The 23,399-nt window shown below is 30.7% G+C and overlaps 3 protein-coding genes, 2 long non-coding RNA genes, 2 other non-coding genes and 1 pseudogene across 10 annotated transcripts; 4 read left to right on the forward strand and 4 right to left on the reverse strand.

Moving 5' to 3' along the window:
* Positions 1-1,727: 1,727 nt before the first annotated feature.
* AT3G28922 (pectinesterase) lies at positions 1,728-2,043 on the forward strand (the record flags this gene model as incomplete). Its single annotated transcript, NM_001338975.1, has 3 exons — positions 1,728-1,737; positions 1,772-1,812; positions 1,909-2,043. 3 exons carry the CDS (start codon positions 1,728-1,730, stop codon positions 2,041-2,043), a joined length of 186 nt encoding a protein of 61 aa, NP_001327422.1.
* A 5,109-nt stretch (positions 2,044-7,152) lies between these two features.
* AT3G05605 lies at positions 7,153-7,452 on the reverse strand. Its single transcript, NR_141188.1, has one exon. It is a non-coding gene; the product is annotated as an other RNA (long non-coding RNA).
* A 2,444-nt stretch (positions 7,453-9,896) lies between these two features.
* Positions 9,897-10,403, forward strand: AT3G28923 (annotated as a pseudogene). Its single transcript has one exon.
* A 3,178-nt stretch (positions 10,404-13,581) lies between these two features.
* Positions 13,582-15,305, forward strand: AT3G28925 (structural maintenance of chromosomes protein; the record flags this gene model as incomplete). Its single annotated transcript, NM_148759.2, has 7 exons — positions 13,582-13,618; positions 13,736-13,809; positions 14,025-14,121; positions 14,228-14,314; positions 14,375-14,488; positions 14,529-14,574; positions 14,988-15,305. 7 exons carry the CDS (start codon positions 13,582-13,584, stop codon positions 15,274-15,276), a joined length of 744 nt encoding a protein of 247 aa, NP_683601.1. The 3' UTR covers positions 15,277-15,305.
* A 30-nt stretch (positions 15,306-15,335) lies between these two features.
* Positions 15,336-17,156, reverse strand: AIG2 (AIG2-like (avirulence induced gene) family protein). 3 transcript variants are annotated; one of them, NM_001338977.1, is made up of 6 exons: positions 17,109-17,156; positions 16,299-16,554; positions 16,143-16,215; positions 15,981-16,073; positions 15,813-15,896; positions 15,378-15,722 (listed from the first exon to the last, which is right to left on the reverse strand). In NM_001338977.1, exons 2-6 carry the CDS (start codon positions 16,421-16,423, stop codon positions 15,585-15,587), a joined length of 513 nt encoding a protein of 170 aa, NP_001326185.1. In that variant the 5' UTR covers positions 16,424-16,554; positions 17,109-17,156; the 3' UTR covers positions 15,378-15,584. The 3 variants fall into 3 exon arrangements, with proteins under 3 accessions (NP_001326184.1, NP_189535.1, NP_001326185.1); NM_113814.5 differs by lacking the exon at positions 17,109-17,156 and having other exon boundaries at positions 15,366-15,722; positions 16,299-16,694; NM_001338976.1 differs by lacking the exon at positions 17,109-17,156 and having other exon boundaries at positions 15,336-15,896; positions 16,299-16,655.
* A 1,225-nt stretch (positions 17,157-18,381) lies between these two features.
* Positions 18,382-18,697, forward strand: AT3G00530. Its single transcript, NR_143829.1, has one exon. It is a non-coding gene; the product is annotated as an uncharacterized misc_RNA (transcript).
* A 1,266-nt stretch (positions 18,698-19,963) lies between these two features.
* AT3G05635 lies at positions 19,964-20,411 on the reverse strand. The gene is made up of 2 exons (NR_141189.1): positions 20,174-20,411; positions 19,964-20,058 (listed from the first exon to the last, which is right to left on the reverse strand). It is a non-coding gene; the product is annotated as an other RNA (long non-coding RNA).
* A 1,805-nt stretch (positions 20,412-22,216) lies between these two features.
* On the reverse strand, positions 22,217-23,142 carry AT3G00540. The gene is made up of 3 exons (NR_143830.1): positions 22,973-23,142; positions 22,483-22,556; positions 22,217-22,357 (listed from the first exon to the last, which is right to left on the reverse strand). It is a non-coding gene; the product is annotated as an uncharacterized misc_RNA (transcript).
* Positions 23,143-23,399: the final 257 nt, after the last annotated feature.

Below are 23,399 nucleotides of genomic sequence, written 5' to 3' on the forward strand. Positions count from 1 at the left end.
TTAATTTAAAAATTATTTTAAAAAACCATTAATAATATACTCTTAAAAAGATAAATACCATTTTTGTCTCTCTACACGAGGACCACCTGCGTATTTTTTTTTTTTAATTAGTTGAAAAATATACTAAATAGACTAGTGACTAGACTAATAGTCATTGTCCAAATATAATTTAAAAAACAATCATTTTATTATTTATTATTTTAAAAATAGTCACCTTTCACTATTTTTTTGTACACTAAGATTCATACAATTTATTTAGTGTGTAAATATAAAGAAATATACATAAACTAGTTTCACTATTTTTTCCACTTAGTCTCTTCCAAAATTTGATTCCATTATAATTTTTTTTTCCAACCTAATCTTTTATTTCCTGATTATATATATATATATATATATATATATATATATATATATATATATATATATATTCATTTTCACAATTCATTGTAACTTAAGTTTCACTATTTTTATTTTATCTTTTAACGATGTCTTATTTTAATTTTGTTTTGGTCAAAAACATATAGTATGTGAGTTTTAAGTTGGATAATGACACAACGATTTCACTAACACCAACATTAGATTGCATATTCTTATATATTTTAAATTTCAGATTTTTGTTATTATTAAATGTATAATGTTTTGGATGGAAGATTTTGCATAGTTGGAGGTCGATCTACTCTTTTTCTCTCAGCCTTTGACTTTCTTGTGAATGGATTTTGAGTTAGTTGTCTGGATAACCTCAAAAAGCTAGAAGACTCACGATTGACGCATGCTTTCCAAATTGTATTAAAATTAGATAAAAATTGTATTTATCATTATATAATATTTTTATCCGTTAAATGAAAACACAAAATATTTGAAAGAGAATAACTTTATAAAACTGAATTTTTGAATACCTGATGAGAATATTATTAGATTTATATTTATGTTTTATTTTAAGAATTTTAATCTATATAATCATAAGTAAAACCACCAAAAATTTGGAAAAGTGGCATATAGAAATTATATTGTCTGTTTTATTTAGTATATATTGTCTGTTTTATTTATTAAACTTAAGTCATTTAAAATTAAACTGAAATGAGGTAAACTTAACTTACAAGATTAGGTAATATAAAAAACTATAATTTAAACAATGTTTGTTGTTAATTATGTTTTGTTATATGTTAAATTTTTAAATATTAACTAAGATATAAATTTGATATGATATACGTATTGTTTTGATAAAATCATAGCACTTATCCATTAAGATAAAATTCGTAGAATCAAAACAAACTTTATTATGATAAAATAGATAGTTAAATAGTATTGTAAAATTGAATGTATAAGACTAAAATTTGGTTTTAAAAAATATACTAAATTAAATATAGAAATAGAGTGTAGATTACTTTAATATGATGGAGTGTGTATAATTATTATGAAATAGATTGATAAAGTTTTTAGAAAATTGAAGGAAAAACGTGTATAACAAAATAGAATGGTAATAATTGAAATTTGATTTTTAAAAAAATAACTAACTAAAATATTAAGAAAAGTATGAATTACTATTTAGAATTCAAATATCATCAAATAAATTTATATTTAATTCTTACAAACGCCTAATTAGACGAACCTTATCTAATTTTAACCGTTTGAGATATTGTTTTCATTGTTTTTGTGGTTTCTAATGAAACTTTTTATTCTTTTGTAGATAGTTTATATTTAATAGTTTCTCATATGAAAAAAATCATATGTTTTATGGTATCTAATTAAATTGTTTTTCTATAATATATAGTTTCTAGTGAAATTTTCTCTCCCTCTCCCTCTCTATGTAAAGTATCTAATTGAATTTTTCCTTTACTCGTAGATATTTAGTACTATATGAAATTGATACTTAACTTAATGTTTTTGTTCATCATTTTTTGATATAAGAACTCGTCTCCCGCACTAAATTCTGGAATAATGGGTGCTCAAGCGGTGTCTCTAAAGGTTGTAGGAGACAAAGCCGCGTTCTATGGATGTGGGTTATATGGAAAACAAGACACACTTTTGGACCAAGAAATATGACTTTCTTCAAAAAGAGTTTTTTCAAATCATCGATTACTTCATATCTGGTAATTGGAGATCGTTTTGCAAGGTTAAAAAAAAGGGTATTATCAATATGTATACATAGAAAATTACAAAATTAAGTGTCAGAAAAAGCTACTGTTGAGCCTTCTCTCTCCATCATGAAAATACCTTTATACCTCTATATCTTATTTGCTTTTGACATTAAATATTTTGTTACCTTTTAATAATAATGTTATCATCTTCTCATAATTATACAATCTTTGAAATCAAATCGTTGGTTCAATAGCTGGTAATTTGTTTATATCGTCAACTGTATTATTAACATGTTAAGTAGGTTTGTATCTTAAGTTTTTTCATCCATATATCAAAACCCCATCCATATTTCGCTAGCAATATTATCCTGATAATACATTATCTGCTAACTATTCTGATGCATGTATTTTTTTTACATGATTATTCAGTCGTAAGTTATTTTGTTTTTGCTCTTCATGCTAAATATTTTGTTACCTTTTAATAGTAATGTTATCGTCTTCGCATACATATGTGTCTTTGAAATCTAAACATTGGTTCAATAACTGAAAATTTGTTTATATCGTCAAATATATTATTAACATATTAAGTTGGTTTGTATTCCATGTCATTTCATCCATGCATCAAACCCCATCCATATTTCGCTAACAATATTATCTCGATAATTTGTTATCTGCTAACTATCCTGATTTTTATCATATCTCTTTGTAGGGATATATTTGTCATATAAATTTTAGTTGAAAAAATTACCTAAATAAATGATCTTCATGTATAGATTTTTAATTATTTGATGGTGCATATATAGATTTTTAACTCACCCTAAAAAAAAAATTGTCGTTATTAATGTTTTGCATATAGACTTCTTACATGTAAATAAACAAATCCAAACCATTGCAAGATTGCACAATTTATTATGTAGCAAAGAAATATATAATCAGACGTATTACAACAAATACAAAGGAAGTATTAATAGAGTGAAAACTATTTGGTTTTGTGAATTGCAAGATAAATAAAACTATTTGTTTTTGCGAATTACAAGATATATGAAAGCGCAAGAGTGTAGCTCGGACGTGCATGGAAACTTTATACAAGTGTTATCTTTTCTAAAACATACATGTCTAGAGTTATTTTTAGATGTTTTTAAGCAAATGTTAAGCATCTTTTGTGCAAATTTCTTAGAAAATCTATGAATACTTAAACCATGTTAATAATTGATAATGCAAAATAACTTACAAATATATTTAATTCAGAAATATAAGAAGAAATGTGGCTTATCAAAAATGAAAGAACTTTATGATTAAAATACAAAGAGAATTTGTATGGTTTTAAGCTTTCACACAAAATTGATTAGATGTTTATGAAATCTTAATTTTCATAGCACTTAGGTTACTAAAATATATTCTTATTGTGTTAATTAGAATTTATTTTGAAGGCTCTTTATTATAGAAAATATGAATGAAATTTACCTAATTATAGGAAAGTTCTTTCACCAAAATTTGCATTATATGCAAAAATGAACTTCACCACATAGCAACTTAATGAAATGATTATGACTAGTTTTAATAGGAATATTGGTGTTTATGTAGCAAACACACAATTATTCTCATCTTTTTATTATTTGTTTATAAATATATTTAATTCTACTATCTTTATTTTTAATATTCTGAAATATAACCAAACACATAGATACTGAATATATTTACCATACATATTCTTTTAAAAATTTCAAATAATTAATCTTCAGTATAAATATTTAAATGCTTGAGTTAAAAAAAAAGATTGAAATCTTTTAATTTTTGCGAAATTGTTAAGAACGCCTTTCCAAAACTACCCTTTTTTAACTATGCCCTCTCATTTATACTATCTTTTAATTTTTAATAACTATTTTACCCCTATTTGAAAATATTTTACGTTAACAAAATGAAATATTAATTTTTCCTCCAAAAATATTTTGAAGATAATTTTTCCGTCAAAACAATTTTCTCTCAAAAAACAATTTGACGGAAAATAGATTTACACAGATTTTTAAAAGATTTACAAGGGTTTTAGAATCTTTTAAACCTTCGTAATTCTTTTTAAAACCCTTTAAAAACATTTTGTAGGGGTACACAAGAGTATTAAAATGATTCAAGAAAGTTACAAATGATTTAAAATATTTATAAATTATTTTAGAGTTAAAAAATAATTTACTAATGTTTTCAAAGACGTTAAAAGTGTTTTAAAAGAAATTTAAATGGATTTAAAAAAGGTTTTAAAATCCTTGTAAATATTTTAAAATCATTACAAATCTTTAAAAACCATTGTAAAAAGTTTTAAAATAGTTTATCAGTGTTTTTAACATCTTTACAAAGTATTTCAAAACTTAAAAATAAATTTACAAAGATTTTTTAAGAGTTTTAAAAGAATTTAAAAGGGTTTTATCCATATCTAATTATGCCAAATAAGAAAATTAATTATAATTTGAAATCATCATGGTAAATTGGTAATATAATTGCGTTAAACATCCATCAGTTGCTTATATTAGTTTTAATATTAAATTTTTACTATGTTTGAAACTTTGGAGATTGTGCGCTAAATTTGGTAACAACAGTTATTTTTGATTCTCATAAATAACACAAAATTTAGTTTTGTTACCACATTAGGCATTTAGCACATAATCTCCAAAATTTCAAAATAGCAGAAACTTAATACTAAAAAAACTAATATAAACATTTAATTGATGTTTCACGCGATCACATTCTAAATTTCTAAAATTATGATTTTAAATAAGAATTAACTTACTTATTTCTTTTTTTTTATAACTTTCTTATTTTACATAATTATATAAGGGTAAAATAATTATTGTAACCTTATTGATGCTACAAATTTGTGAAATACATATGCTATTACCGTTCATAAAATTTGTTTTAGTGGTATTCTAGAGTATATATGTGTAGAAAATCTAACAAAATATTTGGCCCTAAGAAGAAAAATCTTTTTGAAAATAGTATCTTACGATCAACAACAACACAACTATTAACTTCTTATTTTCTGACAATTTGCTTTACTTACAGCTAAACGACACCGGTTCAGTTCTGGTCGTAATAACGACACAACTATCCGAAACCGTACTTTGATTTCCGCGATAGTTCTTCTAATTTGACTAATATAGCCTCATTAGTCAGCTATATTTACAATCAAGCCCCTGAGCCGTGTTGTTTTGACTTTTGAACCTCTGTGCGCTTCTTGTCACTAATCCACCAGACACGACCAAATATTTTTAGTATTTTGTTTTATCATAAACTGAAATAATGATTGTTAATGACGATAAATTAATATTTTAAAACTTGTCAACAAACTACGTAATCATAATTAACACGCAAAGATTTAAAAGTGACACGTATTAGTAAACTTCATCCACGACATCATCCTTATAGTTTAGAAGCTCGCCACGTAAATTAAACGATCTTGGAATAATCATTACTTGAAAAGTCAAAACCCCAAATTTTTCTTCTAAATTTTCGAATCGGTTTCAGCAAAATACAAAGTTAATAAATTGTAATAATGTTTTTGATAAATCAAACCTGGTTGATAAGTAATAATTAATGTTATTACAGCTCACAAGTTGACTAAGCAATAAAAGAAAATGTTTAGTTTTAAATTTAAATAGATGATAAAGACGGAACATAAAAACGAGGATTCTCTTTTATTATTTTCTTGGGTATAAGAATCATGAATTGCATGGTTGGTCCGTAATAAAGATAAAGTTTTGTTGGCTTTTATTTTGCTTGTAAGCATAAGCATGTGGTCCTAAGAAATATAAGAACTAATAATTAATGGGATTTAATTGAAAATAAAAACTCTAAACAGCTTACTCTTGTTTATGTCTTTCCGTTAACTAATGTTTATTGTTGGTGCAAAAGAACCAAAAATAATGTTTATTTTGTATAAATTTCATAATTTTTATATATATTTTATTAATTGATTTGGTTAGTTTAAGTAGGAATATGTCGATATGTTATATAATCGATTTTTCCCGATTTAAGTAGAATTAGACCATTACACCGTCCAATTCGAATTTGAATGTTTTCTGATTAATGTTATGGGTTAGTCAGTCCGCTTGCACTTCTAACTAGTAGGTAAACTAGTTGGACCAAAACCCAATTGATAAATCATACAAACGCACTTTTGTTTCTATGAAGAATCGAACTCGGATTTGGAAATTTCACCTTTCACCAAAGCTTCCTCTGCCACTAAATCACAAAGGCTTTGACAAAAAATATTGAATAACATTTTATTTACGGTGAATTATGTTCATTAAATACTTACGATTTAATTTATGACAATAGATAAATAAAAAACAAAACCTTTTTTACGGTTTTCCATTTTTAACGTGAAAGTAACCGAACATATAAACTATAACGAATACATTTAAATTTTGAATGGTAACAGTTTTTTTTTTTTAATACGAAATTTAGATTTTGAGAGTTTTAAATTTCAAAAATAAGAAGAATTTGAGAATTTTGCAAATTTCTAAAAAAAAATGAGCTTTTGAAACTGTTAATTAAAATGTTTTTCATTTAGTCTTTTCTCTTTTTCTATCAGTACAATCCAAAAAACGGAAAACCAAAATGTATAGTATAATCTAAAAACACTCAAATATTCATGGCCTTACTCTTAAAGCCTTAATATGTAGCATTAAAATTATGAATAAAACTCTTCGATCTGATTATTTTAATATCCGTGCTTTTCATAGTTCTGATTACATGCACATTCTAAAAAATAGGCTATTACAGGATTGGACACATTTTGAATCAGAAATTTGAAAAAGGAACAATCCATTTGGGCTTATATAATTAGGTATTTATAATAGTTTAACTGACAGTTTTACCTCTCTGAAAACTCAATTCACGATCTCAACCAGTTCATCATTAACAAGTCCCAGTTGCTTTGCTTCGCTGCGATCGCTTCGTCAACGCCGTCTACGTCAACTCCAAAACCATCTCCGTCAACTCCAATTTCATCAACATTGTTTCCTTTTTCTACGATTCGAAAAATATCTTCGTCGCCAATATGGTAAACTCAATGAATCCAATTAAATTTGTTTTGATGAAAGGAATCTAAACTCTAAAATTATATATAGGGAACCAAAAGATCTAATCATAGACACATATTGAATCAATTGAAAATTAATATGGAAATCTAAATTATTTTAAGTTTTAAGCTAGAAAGGGTAAAGAGTTAATCTGAGACTTTGAGCCTCACTGTGCTAGCTTCAGTGAGAGACAAAGTGGGTGTTCTTGGGTGTGAGGAGCAAAAGTAATTGAGAAAAAATGAATAATCGTGGCTTGCTTAGAGTGTTGCAGCTTGTTTGCAACAATGCGAAGAGGAAAATATAAAATAAGAAGAAATTCAGTATGAAAAGTGAAAAAGAATGAAATCGTAAAAAGAAAAGAGATAGAAATATCTAATTTTGTGAGACATATAAAATATGCTTTTTTCGATAAAAGGATAATTGTGATTTATTCATAATTGATCCGAGAGGTAATTAAGTACATATAGTTAATGAAATGGTCATTCCCGTCTTAAAACTTTTAACCGGTCATCAAAATTCATTGACCACCATACGGTAATCTTTTTTTTTTTTTTGGACAAATCATACGGTAATCTATATAACACTTATTCATAAGATTCTCCATAAGGTACTCTTTTTGCAAAACTTACATAGATATCCAAATGGACACTTAAATTCAAACAAATGAAAAAAAATCCTTACAACATTTAAATCAGTAACGGAGTGATCAATACTATATATTCAGATTTGAGAAATTGAATGATTGAAATATATGAGATATCAGTACAACGTTGAGTGGCCCCTTTTAAAGAACAAGTATCAATGACCCTAGCACCCAAGAATTGGTACTACAAAATCTTTAGTGGGTCCAATAATTGTTTATACCACACCACAAATTTCATATATCTACTGTTACTACTTATATCATATAGCTTGGAGGCATAACTTACATTTTCTAGTCACATCCATCACACACAATTTCAGAATATAACACACCAATGTACCGTATTATGTAAAACTTTAATTCTTTCGAATTGAGCTTTATGTGAAACTGAAAACACGAGGTAGATTTATAAATCGGTAAAAAGAAAGAAAAGAAACGGAATCTGTAAGAGAGCCAGTATTCTTATTATATATTTAGGGGTGCGATTAATAACTTTTGAGTTGAAGTTGGGCAAAACTGAAAATATGGTAATGTTAAGGGTGGGATCTGATGAGTTGCTGGGAAGAACACATGCATGAGTTGTTTGGGCTTTAAAATCACTTCAAATAATTGTCTGTTTTGTAGGGCACAATGTCTCCTTTGTTAGGTGTAATCAAACCTCCTTCCATAGACAGCTTGTGTAAAAATTATAATGTCCTAATATTTAGTTCCCATAATTCTTGATTGTAAATATTAATACAAATAGACGAAATATATATATATATATATATATTCATATTAATATAAACAATTTTAAATTATTATATACATATTCACCAGCCTCGCTATTATTCTCTTTCAGACACAATAATCGAGGAATCTCCATAGATTCTATTCTCCGACGCCGGCGAAGCCCTCCCCTGCCGACGTCGGGACATAAGTCACCATATCTTCCCTCGTTCTCGATCTCGTGTTCATGCTATCTTTTTAGATAAACTTTTTTTTTAATCTCTTTAAAGCTTTTCGATCTTTCTCGATCCACATGTATCTCCCAAGCAGATGGCCAGCGATGTCCATCTATCACGCCCTACTCGAATCTTCTTCCCTGACATCATACCCTTTGCCCCTCTTGACCCCGATTTCCCTCACTGGAGAATCCAAACTCCCATGGTCTTCTACATGTGCCTTGAATCCCGAATCAACCCCTCAGTCACCGCCTTTTCGTTCACCGGAGATGCTTGAGCCACCGCGAAACCCATCAGCATCTAGGCCTTGTCATTTAGATTTCGGATCGGATTCGGTTTGGATTATTTCGGATTCGGATAATTCGGATGAGAGAGTTATTATCAGTTCGGATTATATGACTATTCGGTTCGGTTTTGGTTTGGATTGTGTCGGATTCAGATCGGTTTCGGATCAGTTTTTGAGAATTTTTTAATAAAAATCGTTGGGTTTTATTAAAATTTGTTTTTTTTTTGCAAAATATTGTATAATTATAACAAATATAACAAAAAAATTTTCAGATATCAAGATTATTTCGGATATTTTTTGCTATTTAGTATTTTTGAGTATAAATTATAACTAAATATAACTAATATTTTTATATATATAATTTTATTTTGGATTAGCGGATATTCTTTCGGTTTTCGGTTTGGATTGGATTCGGTTCGGATAATTCGGGTAGGAGAATTCATTATTCGTTCGAATTTTGTGACTATTCAGTTCGGTTTCGAAGTCGAATTTTTCAGATCGATTTTTGGATTTTGAATTTTATGCCCAGCCCTAAGCATCTCAGTACGGCCGCCGCTCTCAGATCCGTAATTTGCCAACCTAAGTGAAATTAGGTTCTCACTTGGTGGGTTTACAAATTTCGGTCCAATAAGATGTCTAGAGCCTAACTTCATTTGTTGTGACCCAAAGCATATTCAGCAAATATTCAGGTCTGATCTAAACTCATCTTTTCCCAATCTTAGTCAATCTTTGTTTTGCTTCGTGATACCGATTGAGAAAGGATATCAATTAAGACATAAGCCGCCATCGTTAATAGTTAGGTATAAGGATTTTTTGAGAACCATGCCATCAGTTACAACTAGGAATATGATTCACGAAATCATTGCGTTTGAAACCAAAAGATTGTAGGAACTCGGTATTATGATAAAGTCTCTACTGAAGCTTCCCTAACCCTTTTTATTCGGTGTCCTTGAACCAACACCTACGAATGGTGGATCTTCCGGAATTTATTTTTTAAAGTGAGCTTTTTCTTAAGATATTTGGACAAGATCATGGATATTTGGCAAATTAAAAGTTTGAAGAAGAACAACATTATGATCCCGTCTCCAAGGAGAGGTGGTTACCGAAACTTCTACACCTTTTTTGTTTGCTAACCTCCTCCATGGAGCCCTTTTTCAAAGGCTTTTATGCGTTATTCATGCAAGCCGTCTATGACCACTCGTTGGTCGAGGATTTCGTAAAGTTCGTCTTCATGGTCGAATCTCCAAGAGTTCAACAGATTTTTTAAACTTTGCAAACTTTTTATTGGTGAACATATTCTTGAAAAACTCATGAAGCTTTTATCTTTATTTCTTTTATATTATTTTAGCTTCAATTTGTATGAACTTCCCTCGTTTGAGGTTTTATATATATATAAAAACTACGGGATTATTTTTATTTAAAACTTTACCATTTTAAAATAATAGCAATGTTTTTGTGAATAGTGCACACGAATAATTCAGTAATGTCATTCATTTTAAGTAAGAGTTTATGACACAAATCTTAATGGGTCCGAAATATTTCAGAGAGTAGTTCTTCCAAATCAATAAGTCAGCTTGTCCATGATGTGTCTACAATAATTAGACATCTAAGTATGTGAAGGCTAATCGTTAGTTTACTCAAAACATTCTTCCTTTTCTTAAAAAGATTTCAATTTAAAATCTAAAGTAATCTTTGAAACTAGAAGCTTGCACTAAACCAAAGTGAATCAAAGAAACAGAACTTTGAAAAATAGTAAAATGTCAATGGCTCAACTAGTAAAGTAACTCATCTACAAAGTTTAGAGATTGCTGGTTCGACTATAACATTTAGAAAGAAACCATATAAGAGGTTGTAGTTCTCAATCTCAGAAGATGTACAAATCTAGATTCAAAATCCCTTATTTATTCAAAAAAAGAAAAAAAAAAACTTTTAAAAATAATTCAAATTATTGATTAAAGAAATATTCAAAAACCGGCTGAAACTATTTTTTCTAAAACAATTTCCATAACGTAGAAAGTCAAAAACTCAACGATCAACAATGAGTGTTGTTTTGATATTTACTGCCGCTAAGAACCATAAATAAGATGAAAAAGGAAAATGCAAGAATATTTTGAAGAAAACAAGAATCACAATATGTTGGTTAATCACAAATCCAATTTTGTATCTAATAGGAAAAATATATAAATAAAGAAAAAATGAAGATGGAAAAAGTAAACAAAAAATTGCATAAACATATTTTTAAGAAATGGTTAGGAATGCCCTTCTAAAGATTATCTTCTTTAATATTACCCTCCCATTTTTATCGATACCTTTTTTAATTATTAATGATCATTTTGCCCTTATTTAAAAAATATTTAACTCAACAAAATAAGAGTTAGGCCGAGCACAAGGCAAGTACTTGCTATTTTACAAGTACTTGTAACCCGCTTTGACTCGTACGAGTAATTAACATTTGAGCTTGATACTTGACTCGTTTGAGCAAGTATTTGCTATAACAAGTACTCGTCCAAAATTTTGTTACTTGCAAGTAACTTGACCCGGGTAGTTGGCTTGTTACTTGCAAGCTACTTGTTACTTGAAGTCTCATATATATTACAGAACATGAGTTCTAAACATCACAAAACATTAAAGTTCTAAACATCTTAAAACCACAACACATTAAAAGTTCTAAAAGATAAGCATCTTGGTTCAAATTGAAATCGTTCTTATCTAATTATCTTTCTTCTTGAGTTCTTGAATCTCTTTTTTGCCTATAAATAAAACCAACATAACAAATGCATGTATTAGTGTTACGCTTTAAAACCAAACTTGAAAATCACGAAGTACTCCCATACCTTTTATTCTTCCTCCAAACTCAAACCCACTCCTTGCACCAAATTTCTATAAGAAATTGAAGTTACAAATTCTGTTAAATTAACATAAAAATTGTAAGGGTTGGGCTGCTGGATTTTACTTTTAGGTTCAAAACTAAAGAGAAGGGTTGGGCTGCTGGGTTTTATTTTTGGGTTTATGGTTTTGTGGGCTTTACAAAATTGCTATTTGGCTTTATGGTTTTATGGGTTTTACAAAATTGATACAAAAACTATAACTCTAAGTATAATTAGCAAGTATTAAGTAACAAGTAACAGGGCAAGTTTTTTTTTTTTTTATGATACTTGATACTTGACTTGCACTTGCAAGTAATAGAATTATCATACTTGATATTTGACTTGCACTTGCAAGTAATAGAATTGTCATACTTGCTATTTTGACTTGTCTATAACGAGTACTTGAATTTTCAAGGCAAGTACGAGTCGAGTAGCGAGTATTAGGCGAGTAACAGGTACTTGTGCTCAATGGATTTTCCCGCCAAAAACTTCCCAACAATATTTTTCGCACCAAAAAAAATTCGAAAATAATTTTCCCGCCAAAACTATTTCCGACAAATATTTCCGTCAAAACAAATTCAGTAAAAAAAAATTTAGTCAATTTGTTTTGTAAAAACAATTCTCTTTAAAAATATTTTTGACGGGAAATAGATTTACAAAGAATTTTAAAAACTTTTTAAGAGATTTACAAGAATTTTAAAAGGGGTTTAAAAGAATTTACAAGAGTTTAAAAGGATTTATAAGGGTTTTAAAATGATTTTATAATGGTTTAAAAAAGTTTACAAGGGTTACTAAAAAAATTTAAAATCCTTTAAAAACTCTTATAAATCTATTAAAATCCTTTTATAAAGCTGTAGAAGAGTTCTTAAAGGGTATCAAAAGATTTACAAAGGGTTTTAAAGAGTTTTAAAAGGATAATCAAAAGTTTATAAAGACTTTATAAGGGATGAAAACTCTTGTAAATCCTTTTACAACCTTTATATGGCTTTTAAACAATTTACAAGAATTTTAAAATATTTATAAAAGTTTTTTAAGAGTTTTAAAAGACTTTATAAGAGTTTTAAAAAACTTTACAAAGATTTACAAGTGTTTTAATGACTTTTACAAAGGTTTAAAAAAAAAATACAATGATTTTATAAGAGTTTTTAAAAGATTTACAAATATTTTAAAAAGATTTTATAAGGTTTAAAAAAAAATTAACAAAGATTTTTTAAAATTCATATTCATGCGAAATTGTTTTGGAGGGAAAATATAAATTTTGGCAGAAAAATTTGAAAACCTGAAATTATTTGCCGCCAACATAGATTTGACTTTCTCATTATGTTCGGTTGTTCACTCAACAAAAGAAGAATAATTTACTCATTTAACACATATATAAAAGAAGAATTATTTAGTCATTTACCTACATGAAAAGACATTATTGCAAAGAAACATGAAAAAGGTATTTGTACAAATCCCCTTATTCTTATACAAATTGGCTTAAAGATGAACAAATAAAACAAATGAGCCTACATTACCGAATATGGGTCTTGGACCCATTAAAATTTCCCCCTTTGCATTCGAATTATTTAATTTTCCGCTAAATAAGTTCAAACGAGACATCGGAAACTAACCGAAGAGAAGAATCCAACGCCGGTAGTCATTCCACAATCGGAAACTAAAGTTAACACCGAGTGGACCGGAGAGTAGTAATGGAGGAAGATGATGAACCAATGGCACCGAATCCGAGTCTGACTAGAGAAAATCTGGAATTTCGAGACTTTACATTAAATTTTTATGAAATATCAAAGAAATTATATCCCACACATTTGTAACAAATATTATAACACATTTTCTGTATCAGAGAGAAAATAGATGAGAGTAATAAGGAGTTAAAGGAACTTGAGTCTGTGCATGTAAAGCATAAGAAGAGACAAGAGGTTAGTTAGAAACCCATATGTGTTCTGCTTTCATGCTCAGGGCTGACGTGCTTAATACTATTTTTTTTTCTCTCCAAAGTTTCTACAAATGTTGAATCACTAGTCTTCCTTTGCGATGATTAGGTTCTTGATAGGACGTTAAGCACATGAAGGACTTGAAAAACGTGAAGCAAAAAATCAAGAAACTCGAGGATAAACTTGGAAAGCCTTGACAGATGCTCAGAAACAGAGAGCTCTCTGATAAAGGAAGAAAAAGCTGCAGCAACCACCTCTATGAAAGCATGAAGCAACGAAGCTCGGAAAGTGGAAAAGGTACTTTTATTAGGATATGGCTGTAATATATGCAGCTTAGATGGTGAAACTGAAAGTATGCATCTTAACTTGTTGGAATTGAGAATCCTAGATTAAATCCTGCAAGAAGTAAAGCTTGGTTGTGAAGAACAGAAGAAGCATCGTAAGAAGAAGACGATGTCGATGTCGGAGAAGAGACATCATGACGAGAAGGGTCAACGAAAAGATTCATTGTAGCACAATGGTTAAAATTGAGGATCATTTTTTGGTAAAGACCCTAGGCGAAGCTTAGAGGTCGCCGGTTCGAGTGACGGTTGGAACAAAACTAATATTACATGCTGTGGTTTCGGGTCTGGAGTGATTACGGGATTCGGCCTAGAACCTCCTGGTATTTCAAAAAAAAGAAGAGAAGTGTAAATGGGCTGCAGATGGATTAAGGGCCCAAATGAAGAATGTGTTTCTTGTGGCCTGCAAGTAAAAAGGCCTAACAAGTTAAGTGTGTTTTGTTGTAAAGTATCTAAGGAACTAGTGATGTTAAAGTGTTGTTGTTAGAGTCCCAATGAGTAGTGTGGCTACACTCAAAGTAGGAGGCTTGTGTAAGAGTTCCTAGAACTAGGAGTATGGACTAATGTGTAAGAATTATGATTATCTAAGTGCAAGTGTGTCAAGTAGAAGTAGTATATGTATGTGTTGTGTTGTGTCTTGTAAAATATCGAAGTTTATTATCAATGTAAACAATAAAGTGTTTAAACGTGTTCATGTACTTTCTGTTTTAACAAGAACAAAGAAGAGGTTGTGAGAAAAACAGAGATTTTGTGGCGAGAATTACAACATAACTTCTGCAGGAATCACTTAAAGAACAAGAAACATGTATTCCACAAGAGCAGGCAGCCAGACAAAAGGTTGCTGAGCTCAAATCAGCTTATTAGGCAACGCGCATTGCATATGGTGGGAACAGAGAAATTCGAAGAGTTAGTTGTGACTCTGGATGGTGCTCTCTTTGAAAAATATGGTACCATGAGTGGAGACAGTATCGAGCTCTCCAACATTGTTGACATGTTAAGCAATATCCGTGAAAAGATTCCCAATGCTGTGAGACAGTATCGAGCTGCAGAGAACAAAGTCTCTCACCTAGAGATGGGATTGGCGAAAGCCAAAGAGAGGTATTGGTTATGATGTGGTTCTACTTTTGTTTTTGACTAATCTCATATTGTCAAAATCCATGTTATACACATTTTAGTTAACATAAAAAATTGGTACACCTACTTTTCTCGTATTTTCAAACCAATAAAACTTCTTTTGGACTAAAATCAAACTTGTTCTTAAGAAGACAAAATGCACCAAACATAAAATGCATTATTCTCAAATACTCAAAAACAAAGCCTTTCTTATTTTGTCTTTGAAAGTAAAGACCCTTTTATTAGCAGCACCTTGATATATGAAACAAGAAGACATAAAAGATAGATAAAACGCAAACAACTTCTTCAAGCCGAAGCCGGAGAAGAATCATCTTGTACAAACTTCTCAAACTCTTCCCTACTTCTCCCATTCGGATTCTTCTTCCACTCCATGAATTTCGTCGCCGCCTCTATAAATTTCTCCATATGAAGCCTCTTCCATTCCTACCAAAATCCACACACACATTTCACCAAAACAAACCTAAAACACACACAAAACTTCTTCATGAAAATCAAGAAAGAAGATTATCAAACCTCGAAATCCCATTCTCCATACATATTAGGATCATCCTTGTTTGCCCATACAATTGTTTCAACTTGCTTCTTCTCCAAAGTATCCTGATGAATCAAAAGCTTCATTCCTTAAGCTAACCATCAGATATCATAATATTGTGATTAGAGAATATTGAAGTAGTAACTTACAGTCAAAACAACTTCAACAGTCTTCCTCACATATTCAGTTCCTTCAATCATATCTAAACTCTCTAACTGAGAATCTGTTAATCCAGTTAGTATCTACAACAACAAAAACATCAAGGTTATATTCTAAGATCCAAAACACAAAATCAAAGAAGAAACCAATACCTTGCCATTGATTAATCCATTGTCGGAAGGAGAAATACATGGATGCAAACGACCTTTAAGTCTATACAAGTGACTGCAAAAATAAATCGAATTGAATCAATTCTTGACGCTTAAGGAAGATAAAGATCGGAGAAGTGAAGAGACAGAGAGACGTACTAGCCGTGGAGTTGAGCGGAAACCATGACCGGAGCACATTCGAGAATTAAATTAACAACGGCTGGTTCTTGGAAACTGCCGTAGACGAAGACGTCGTGCGATGGAGATTGATCGGAGCTTGTCATTGTTTTTATTTTCACTGTGAAATTGGAGTTTGTCTGAAAAATGTGATGTATTTATTCTTGTTGTATAGCCATCGTTTGTTGACGATTCTCTTCCTTCAGACTTTTCTCATTGGCTTTTTGTTATAAAGGCCCTGAATGGATGCTGTATTTCGATTCAGTTTTTGGATTTAGATTTTAGTTTATAGATTTTAGATTTTCGTTTTAGATTTTTGATATTATATTTTTGTTTCAAAACCCAAAAAAAAGTTAGTTTTTGGTTTTTGAGAAAAATAACGTTAATTAAGTAAAAATTAAATTTTCTAAATTTTAGGAAAACTAAAAAACTAAAATCATGAATGGCAAACTCCAACAAAATTGTTTTTCTAAATTGTAGGGAAACCAAAATTTTAAAATCTTGAATGGTATAAAAATAAGTTTTTGAAAAACAAAAACCAAAAACTCTTACAAAATCTACAAAACATTCAAGGCCATAGTTTTTCTTGAGATAATTTGGTCCTCCCTCCTTTTTCTTCTTCTTTTTTTTTTTTTTTTTTTTTTTCAACTTTTGTCAAATGTATAAAGAGATTTTTTTTATTTAGTTTTTTCGTCGTTAATAAAGTGTTAACAGATTAATTGTGGTGTGGCCGTGTGGGGGAATGAGGACTGATTTAATTGTAAAGAATAAGAAAAGTGTATTTTTAGAGACCATTTGTTCTTCTCATGCCCCTACTCCTCAACGGTTTGGAAAGATTTTGCACATCGCCTCCTTCCATCCAACTACTCGTCAAACTGGACCAGCTGGCCGCAATACTTCATAACACAAGCATTCCTTGGCTCAACCTCTTTCTGCTTCGTTATGTCTTCCAAACTACTCTCTACCATATCTGGTGTGAGAGGAATGCAAGAAGACACGGTGAGTTACCCTCTCAATTAGCTCAATAAATCAAACTAATCGACAAAACCGTCTAGAACCGTCTCAGCTCAATCCAAGCCTCTAACGACTATCATTATGATGATGGTCTACGGTTTTGAATCTCCACCCGCATGACATCTTTAATCCGACTACTCTGTTTCTTTCAAACTTTGTTTCTGATTTTTTTCTAGTTTTAAACACACCGAAGTATTGATTGTATAAATGTTTTTTTGTTAAATATAATATTACAATAGATTAAATTATTGATTATTTAAAGTAAATATTATTTAATTAATTAATTAATTGTGTCAAACAGATGTTATTATAATCTCACAGTTCTATTCGAACAATAATACATAAATAATGCACCAATCGCATACCCGCCCATCGAGCGGATCCTTATCTAGTTAATATATAATTTAAACTGATGTATAATGTGTCAACTACTATATCTGAGAATGAAGCCACAAAGGTCCACTTATAGATAGATACGATCTTATTATACCATCCGAGTGACCTTTTTTTTGGGATATCTCTAGCTAAAGTGTTATTATTATACAGTTAATAAAAATTTGGAAATGTTATATAAAGTTTTATAAGTTTGCATATACATTTTTAGGCCTATAAGTTCAGGTTAGATTATGGTTTTAGAGTTTTGGCTTGGAGGGTCCATACATGTATTTTATATATGCGGGTCAGGTTTGGTTTTGGTTACTTTGGTTCGGGTACCCGAAATATCAAAAAAGTTGGTTAGATTTGAAAAAACTTTGGTTAATTTTTGGATTTTTTTTGGTTATTTTAAGTATTTTAGTAATTTTGATTTATATATAATATTTGATATATTTGGATTTATAATAATAATTTTTGGCTACATCCAGTCTATAGTAATTATATTTCGGGTTCAGTTTGGTTATTCAGACATTTATTAGTGTTTTGATTTTTCATATTGTTGTCAAAATTATCTGAGTAAATTTTGTATAAATTCAAAATTAATCTTTTATACACAATGAAAGAAGTATAGATTTAAATATAAGCAAACAAATAAATAAACAATGATGTGAGTAAACAAAAAATGAAAGAAGCAATAAAACAAGTAGAATAAGCACAGAAGTAAAGAAACAAAGAATCAAAGAAGGAAACATGTAAAAGAGCTAAGCCATGAATGAATAAGCGAATGCCAAATAATCAAAGAAATAAAGAAACTGACAATAAGTAAACAAGTGAATTGCATGTATGGTCGGTCTCAGCAAACAATGAAGGGAATAAGAAGGAAGCAAACACACAAATTAAGAAATGAAATGAAGCAATATGGAGTTAGCAACGATCAAATAATCAAAGAAACGTACAAACAAGAAGTAAACAAGTTAAAGATGTAAGTAAACAGAGAGAACAAAAAACAAGCAAGCTAGTTAAGAAATCAAATAAGTAAAAGAAGCAAAGAAGAAAGCAAGTAAACAATGTAAGTAAATAAGCAATCAATGAATCAAGAAAGCAAATATGCATAGATTCATGCAGGAATGTAAGCATGCATGAATGTATGCATGCATGTATTTATGAATGTATGGATGTATGTATTTATGAATGCATGGATGTATGAATGTATGGATGTATGAATGTATGAATGCATGAATGTATGCACATATGAATGTATGCATGGCACACATGACTATCACGCTATCAAAGAGGTTGATCTAGATTTTCAAAGTTCTAGAAGCTGGGTGTTGAAGCTTCGACCGTTAAGAAGACTTTATCTCCTTTATCAGCTTGTTACTAGCTCTGCTTGATGATTGGAAGAGCTAGTCCTCTTATTGATCTCACTGGCTCAAATGGCTAGTGTCTCTTAGATTGTTCCTAATGCCAGTTGGACATTGCAGCTAGCTGTTTGCTCCGAGCATGCTTATCTATGTCAGCCGCGAGACACTAGTCTTCCCAATCTGATAAATTTCTTTGGAGGAATCATTTGATGCTCCAACAAGTTTGTTCTCAACGTCTCTTACGTGCCAATCTATATAACATGTGGCAAAATAAATTATCTGTTTTAGGATAGTAAGGTTCTCACAAAAACATCTGAAACATGCTTATCTCTGTTTTAGGACAATTACCTTCCAAGAGACCATCTTCGCCGATGGGGTGGTTTGGTGGTTCTTACCGTTTTTCTCCTTTGTGACATTGATTTAGAATGCCGAACTCACCCAGTTTTAACTTTTAAGCTATATGAGAAAAGTCGAAATACTAAATCTCTACAGAAGAAGATACCTATAGAGATTCTTTGAGTTACCTTTTCCTGAAATCGGTTTCTTACTCTGGTTCTTGTCTTTTTTCTGTAACTACATATGTTCAACGAATGAAGGGATTCATTGATGTATATATGGATATGCAATAAGCTGATAACAATTATAGCTCGAGCGTAACAATTTGATTAACCTACCTTGAGCTCATTGTAGGTTGTGTGAAGAGAGTTGACGAGTGGATTGTCAAACAATGTCAAGCAGCGATCTGCATATTTCACATCAACGTTTTGGCATGTATCAAATAGAGTTTATAGCATTCATTTATTCAATCACGATGCACATGGATTTTAATTTGAAGACTATCATAGGTAGTTAAGTAGGTTTCTTCTGCTTACCAAGGTTCTATAATTCTAATGTATGTTGTGAACTTGGCCGGGGGTGTGAGATCTTATGTGGATTTACCTCTCTGGAGACATCTGGGTCCAAGTTTCCTTTATACACTTCTTTCCACTATCTACCTACTATACACAGGTAAGCACTGTAATTAAACAAACATTTAGTGAGATTGTAGTGAGATTGGTGCACCTCACTCACCGGTTCCCTAATGTGAGAGAGAGTAGGATATACCTGAACGAAAAGGCATGGAGAGGACTTTGAGATAATGCCACCGCATCCAGTTAGATCAGTCGTATTCAAGATTTTTGATCATATCCCATCTCCAAAACATTTCAAAGAAGAACAACTAACAGAACATAATAAAAGACATAATTGAATGGTCCAAAAATTAGTATAGTGATCATGAAGTCATTGTAAGATTGATGTATTCTCACCTTTCCAGTAGCTACGACGAAGTTAAGTCCCCTCACCATGACTTCTTTTCAACCTTTGCATTTGCATCCAAAATTTGACCAGTGTGCCTAGTAAGCGTTCACACCAAAGAAGAAAACGCTGAGCAAAAACAACATTGCTGAGTAAACCTTACCATCCACATCACATTATATATAGGAGTACTTTGTTTTGTCGAATCTTAGGCCGTCCCACTTTTTCCTGTCTTTCATGGACATTTTGGAGTTTGGGCATATAGATACCTAAAATTGAAAATAACATTCTATAGGAAATCATTAAGAAAGCTTGGATAAGAAATCTCAATTGTTACTAACAAAGTATTAGGTTGGTTATTTACGATATAGATGCAAGATTACTTACTGAATACTGATTAATAGATGTGTATGTGGCAGAATCTTTGAAGATGGCCTAAATAGCTTGTCAAAAGTATTTGTTCCTTCCTTTACATATCTCCCATCCTGAAAAAGTCTGAGAAACTGGTTATAACAAATACCCTAAGAGAAAGATGGGTATAGCTATTTCCAATCTGCTACTAGTAGTTTTACTCTGAGCATGTTTACCTATTCAGCTGCCAAACACTAGCTCTTTCCACTCTGCTTAGTTTCTTTGGAGGAATTCACTTGATTCTCTGCCAGGTATGTTCTCTATGTCTCTTACGCGACAAAACTTACAACCTATGGCAGAAACTCTAATTTCGGACAATTTGGTTCTCGCAAAGAGTTCTGAAACATATTCATGATATGCTACCTTTGAGAGACGTATTCGTTCATGGGGTTTGTTGGTTCCTACCGCTTGTGCGTACCAAGAAAAACCGAAGATAAGTTAAAATAGTTATACCTTATCTGATTCACACGGTATTTAGCCTTAAAACCTTGTGTCAGAGAATCCAAGAAGCTGGTTGCAAGTAACACCAAGCTCTCTAACCCTGAACAATTAAAACTATAAAAAAAAAGAAAATTAGATACAAAGAGAGAAAGTTAAAGAGAAAAGTACCCTTTGAGAGTCTCCATCTGTAATATCTAAAGCAAAGTACACATTTTAGTGGAAAATAAACTGAGATAATTAGTCAAAAAATGGCAAGCGATAAGGTTTAAAACAAGTTCAGTAGTTAATCTAGTCATTCACAACCACTAATGAAGGATTCCTCGAAAAGTTAAGAAAGACAGTAAAGAAACATGGAAAGCAAGTTAACCAAAGAATTTAAGTATATAAAAAAAAGACAGTATGAAAGAAATCAAGCATGTAAGCAATGAAACAAGGAAGCCAATTAACCAAAGAAATAAGGGAGAAAATACAAAGGCAAGCAAGTAAGCAAAAGAGTCAAGCAAACAAGCTGGTAACTAAGCAAGGAAGAAAAAATAAAAGAAGAAAGTAATCAAGTAAGGAATGAAAGCAGAAAATAAGTAAGCGAAAGGATCAAAAAATGAACCAAGTATGCAAGTGAGAAAAAATTATGAATGTGTACAAGCAAATATGATGCATAGATGTATGCATGTAACAAATACGTAAAGACGGAATCAAAGAAGAATATAAGGAATCGAGTTAGCACACAAGTAACCAAAGAAGAAAGCTGATTAGTAAGCAAGGAATGAAGAAGAACAAAAGGAAGCAAACAAGCAAGTATTTAAGTAAATAAACAGAGTATCAGACAAAGAATCAAAGAAGCATGTATGGATGCATGAATGTAAGAATGCAAGCATGTATGGATGCATGAATGTATGGATGCAAACATGTATGGATGCATGAAGTATGAATGCATGCGTGTATGTATGTATGAATGCATGAATGCAAGCATGTATGGATGCATGAATGTATGAATGCAGGCGTGTATGTATGAATGAATGCATGCATGTGTATACGAATAAGTGCATGTAAGTATACACATTCTTCAATTGATTGCGAATGTTGAACTCTCTGTTTTCTGAGTTCTAAGAAACGCCACATTATAGGCTCTGGAATTTGCACCTGTAGAAGAAACGTGACTTAACATCATATTCAAAGAACAATATCAAAAGATCAAGCAGGAGAAAAAGATTGAATAGATCAAATATCTGGAAAAAACCAAAGGCACTTTGTGTTTGTTAACATACCTAAGATTAGAGCCGCTTCCTATGATGAACCATCATCTTCTTCTTGTTCTCAGGCAAAGAAGACTCAAAACGATCTGTAAAAAATAGAAAAGTAAACCAAAAGAATCAGACCAAGAACCAAACCGGATATGCAGAACAAAATCTATACCAAATACAGAGCATCACAACACCACTTGATCTTTGATTCCCATTCACAAAATCTAAACCTAATATAAATATCTCAATCTCGCGATCGTTTACAAAACCAAATCAAACGAATCACAAAACTATCGTAGATGGTATTGAGGAGGAAATAACAAAATCGATGGAAACAAATCAAACACCAAAAGATTAACGCACCGATGGAACAAATTAAGTAACATAAAGAAAGAACGAGAGACGTAGTAACAATAATCAAACAAGTAACAGAGAAACACAATTCATAAACAGATCAATTGGGAATTCGGAATTGCCTCTGTGAAATCCTAAATTCGAGAGTTTGATAACTAACCTGAGAATCGATAATCCTAGCCGAAGTGAGTGATCGTCCTTTCTGGATCATATCGTCGGTGAACCAAGCAAGATCGCCTAAAAAAAGCCTCTCCAGAAATTTTGCGAAAATGAAAATTTAGGGTTTTCTAAAAAATTAGAGATATCAGAGAGAGATTTGTAAAGGTTTTTCTTCTTCTTCAAACGGTCTAACTCCAATTTGTTTCCGTTATATAGAAAAAATTCAAAATTTGAAAAATCAAGATTCCAAGACTAAGACCCGTTTCGAAAAATTGAAATTGAAATTCCAGTTGTGTACACGTCATAATTGTCATGTGCAACAAGTTTGAGCTAAACCGGGATTTTAACATTTTGGTTTAGTGTGAAGGCCTGAATGTTTTTTGGTTAAAGCTTAACCACTGTGATCCCATGAACATATTTAGATTCGT

The sequence above is a fragment of the Arabidopsis thaliana genome, chromosome 3 (assembly GCF_000001735.4).
Source record: "Arabidopsis thaliana chromosome 3, partial sequence".
Classification (NCBI taxonomy): Eukaryota; Viridiplantae; Streptophyta; class Magnoliopsida; order Brassicales; family Brassicaceae; genus Arabidopsis; species Arabidopsis thaliana.

What these genes read in the sequence shown, in the direction of transcription:
- AIG2 (NM_113814.5), bottom strand. Translation starts at nt 16,423, where the DNA reads ATGACAAGCTCCGATCAATCTCCATCGCACGACGTCTTCGTCTACGGC. An exon ending in CTGTTGAAGTTGTTTTGACT is followed by an intron (nt 15,897 to 15,980) that starts GTAAGTTACTAC and finishes TTGATTCATCAG; the next exon opens with GATACTTTGGAGAAGAAGCA. An exon ending in ATGGAGAATGGGATTTCGAG is followed by an intron (nt 15,723 to 15,812) that starts GTTTGATAATCT and finishes GGATTTTGGTAG; the next exon opens with GAATGGAAGAGGCTTCATAT.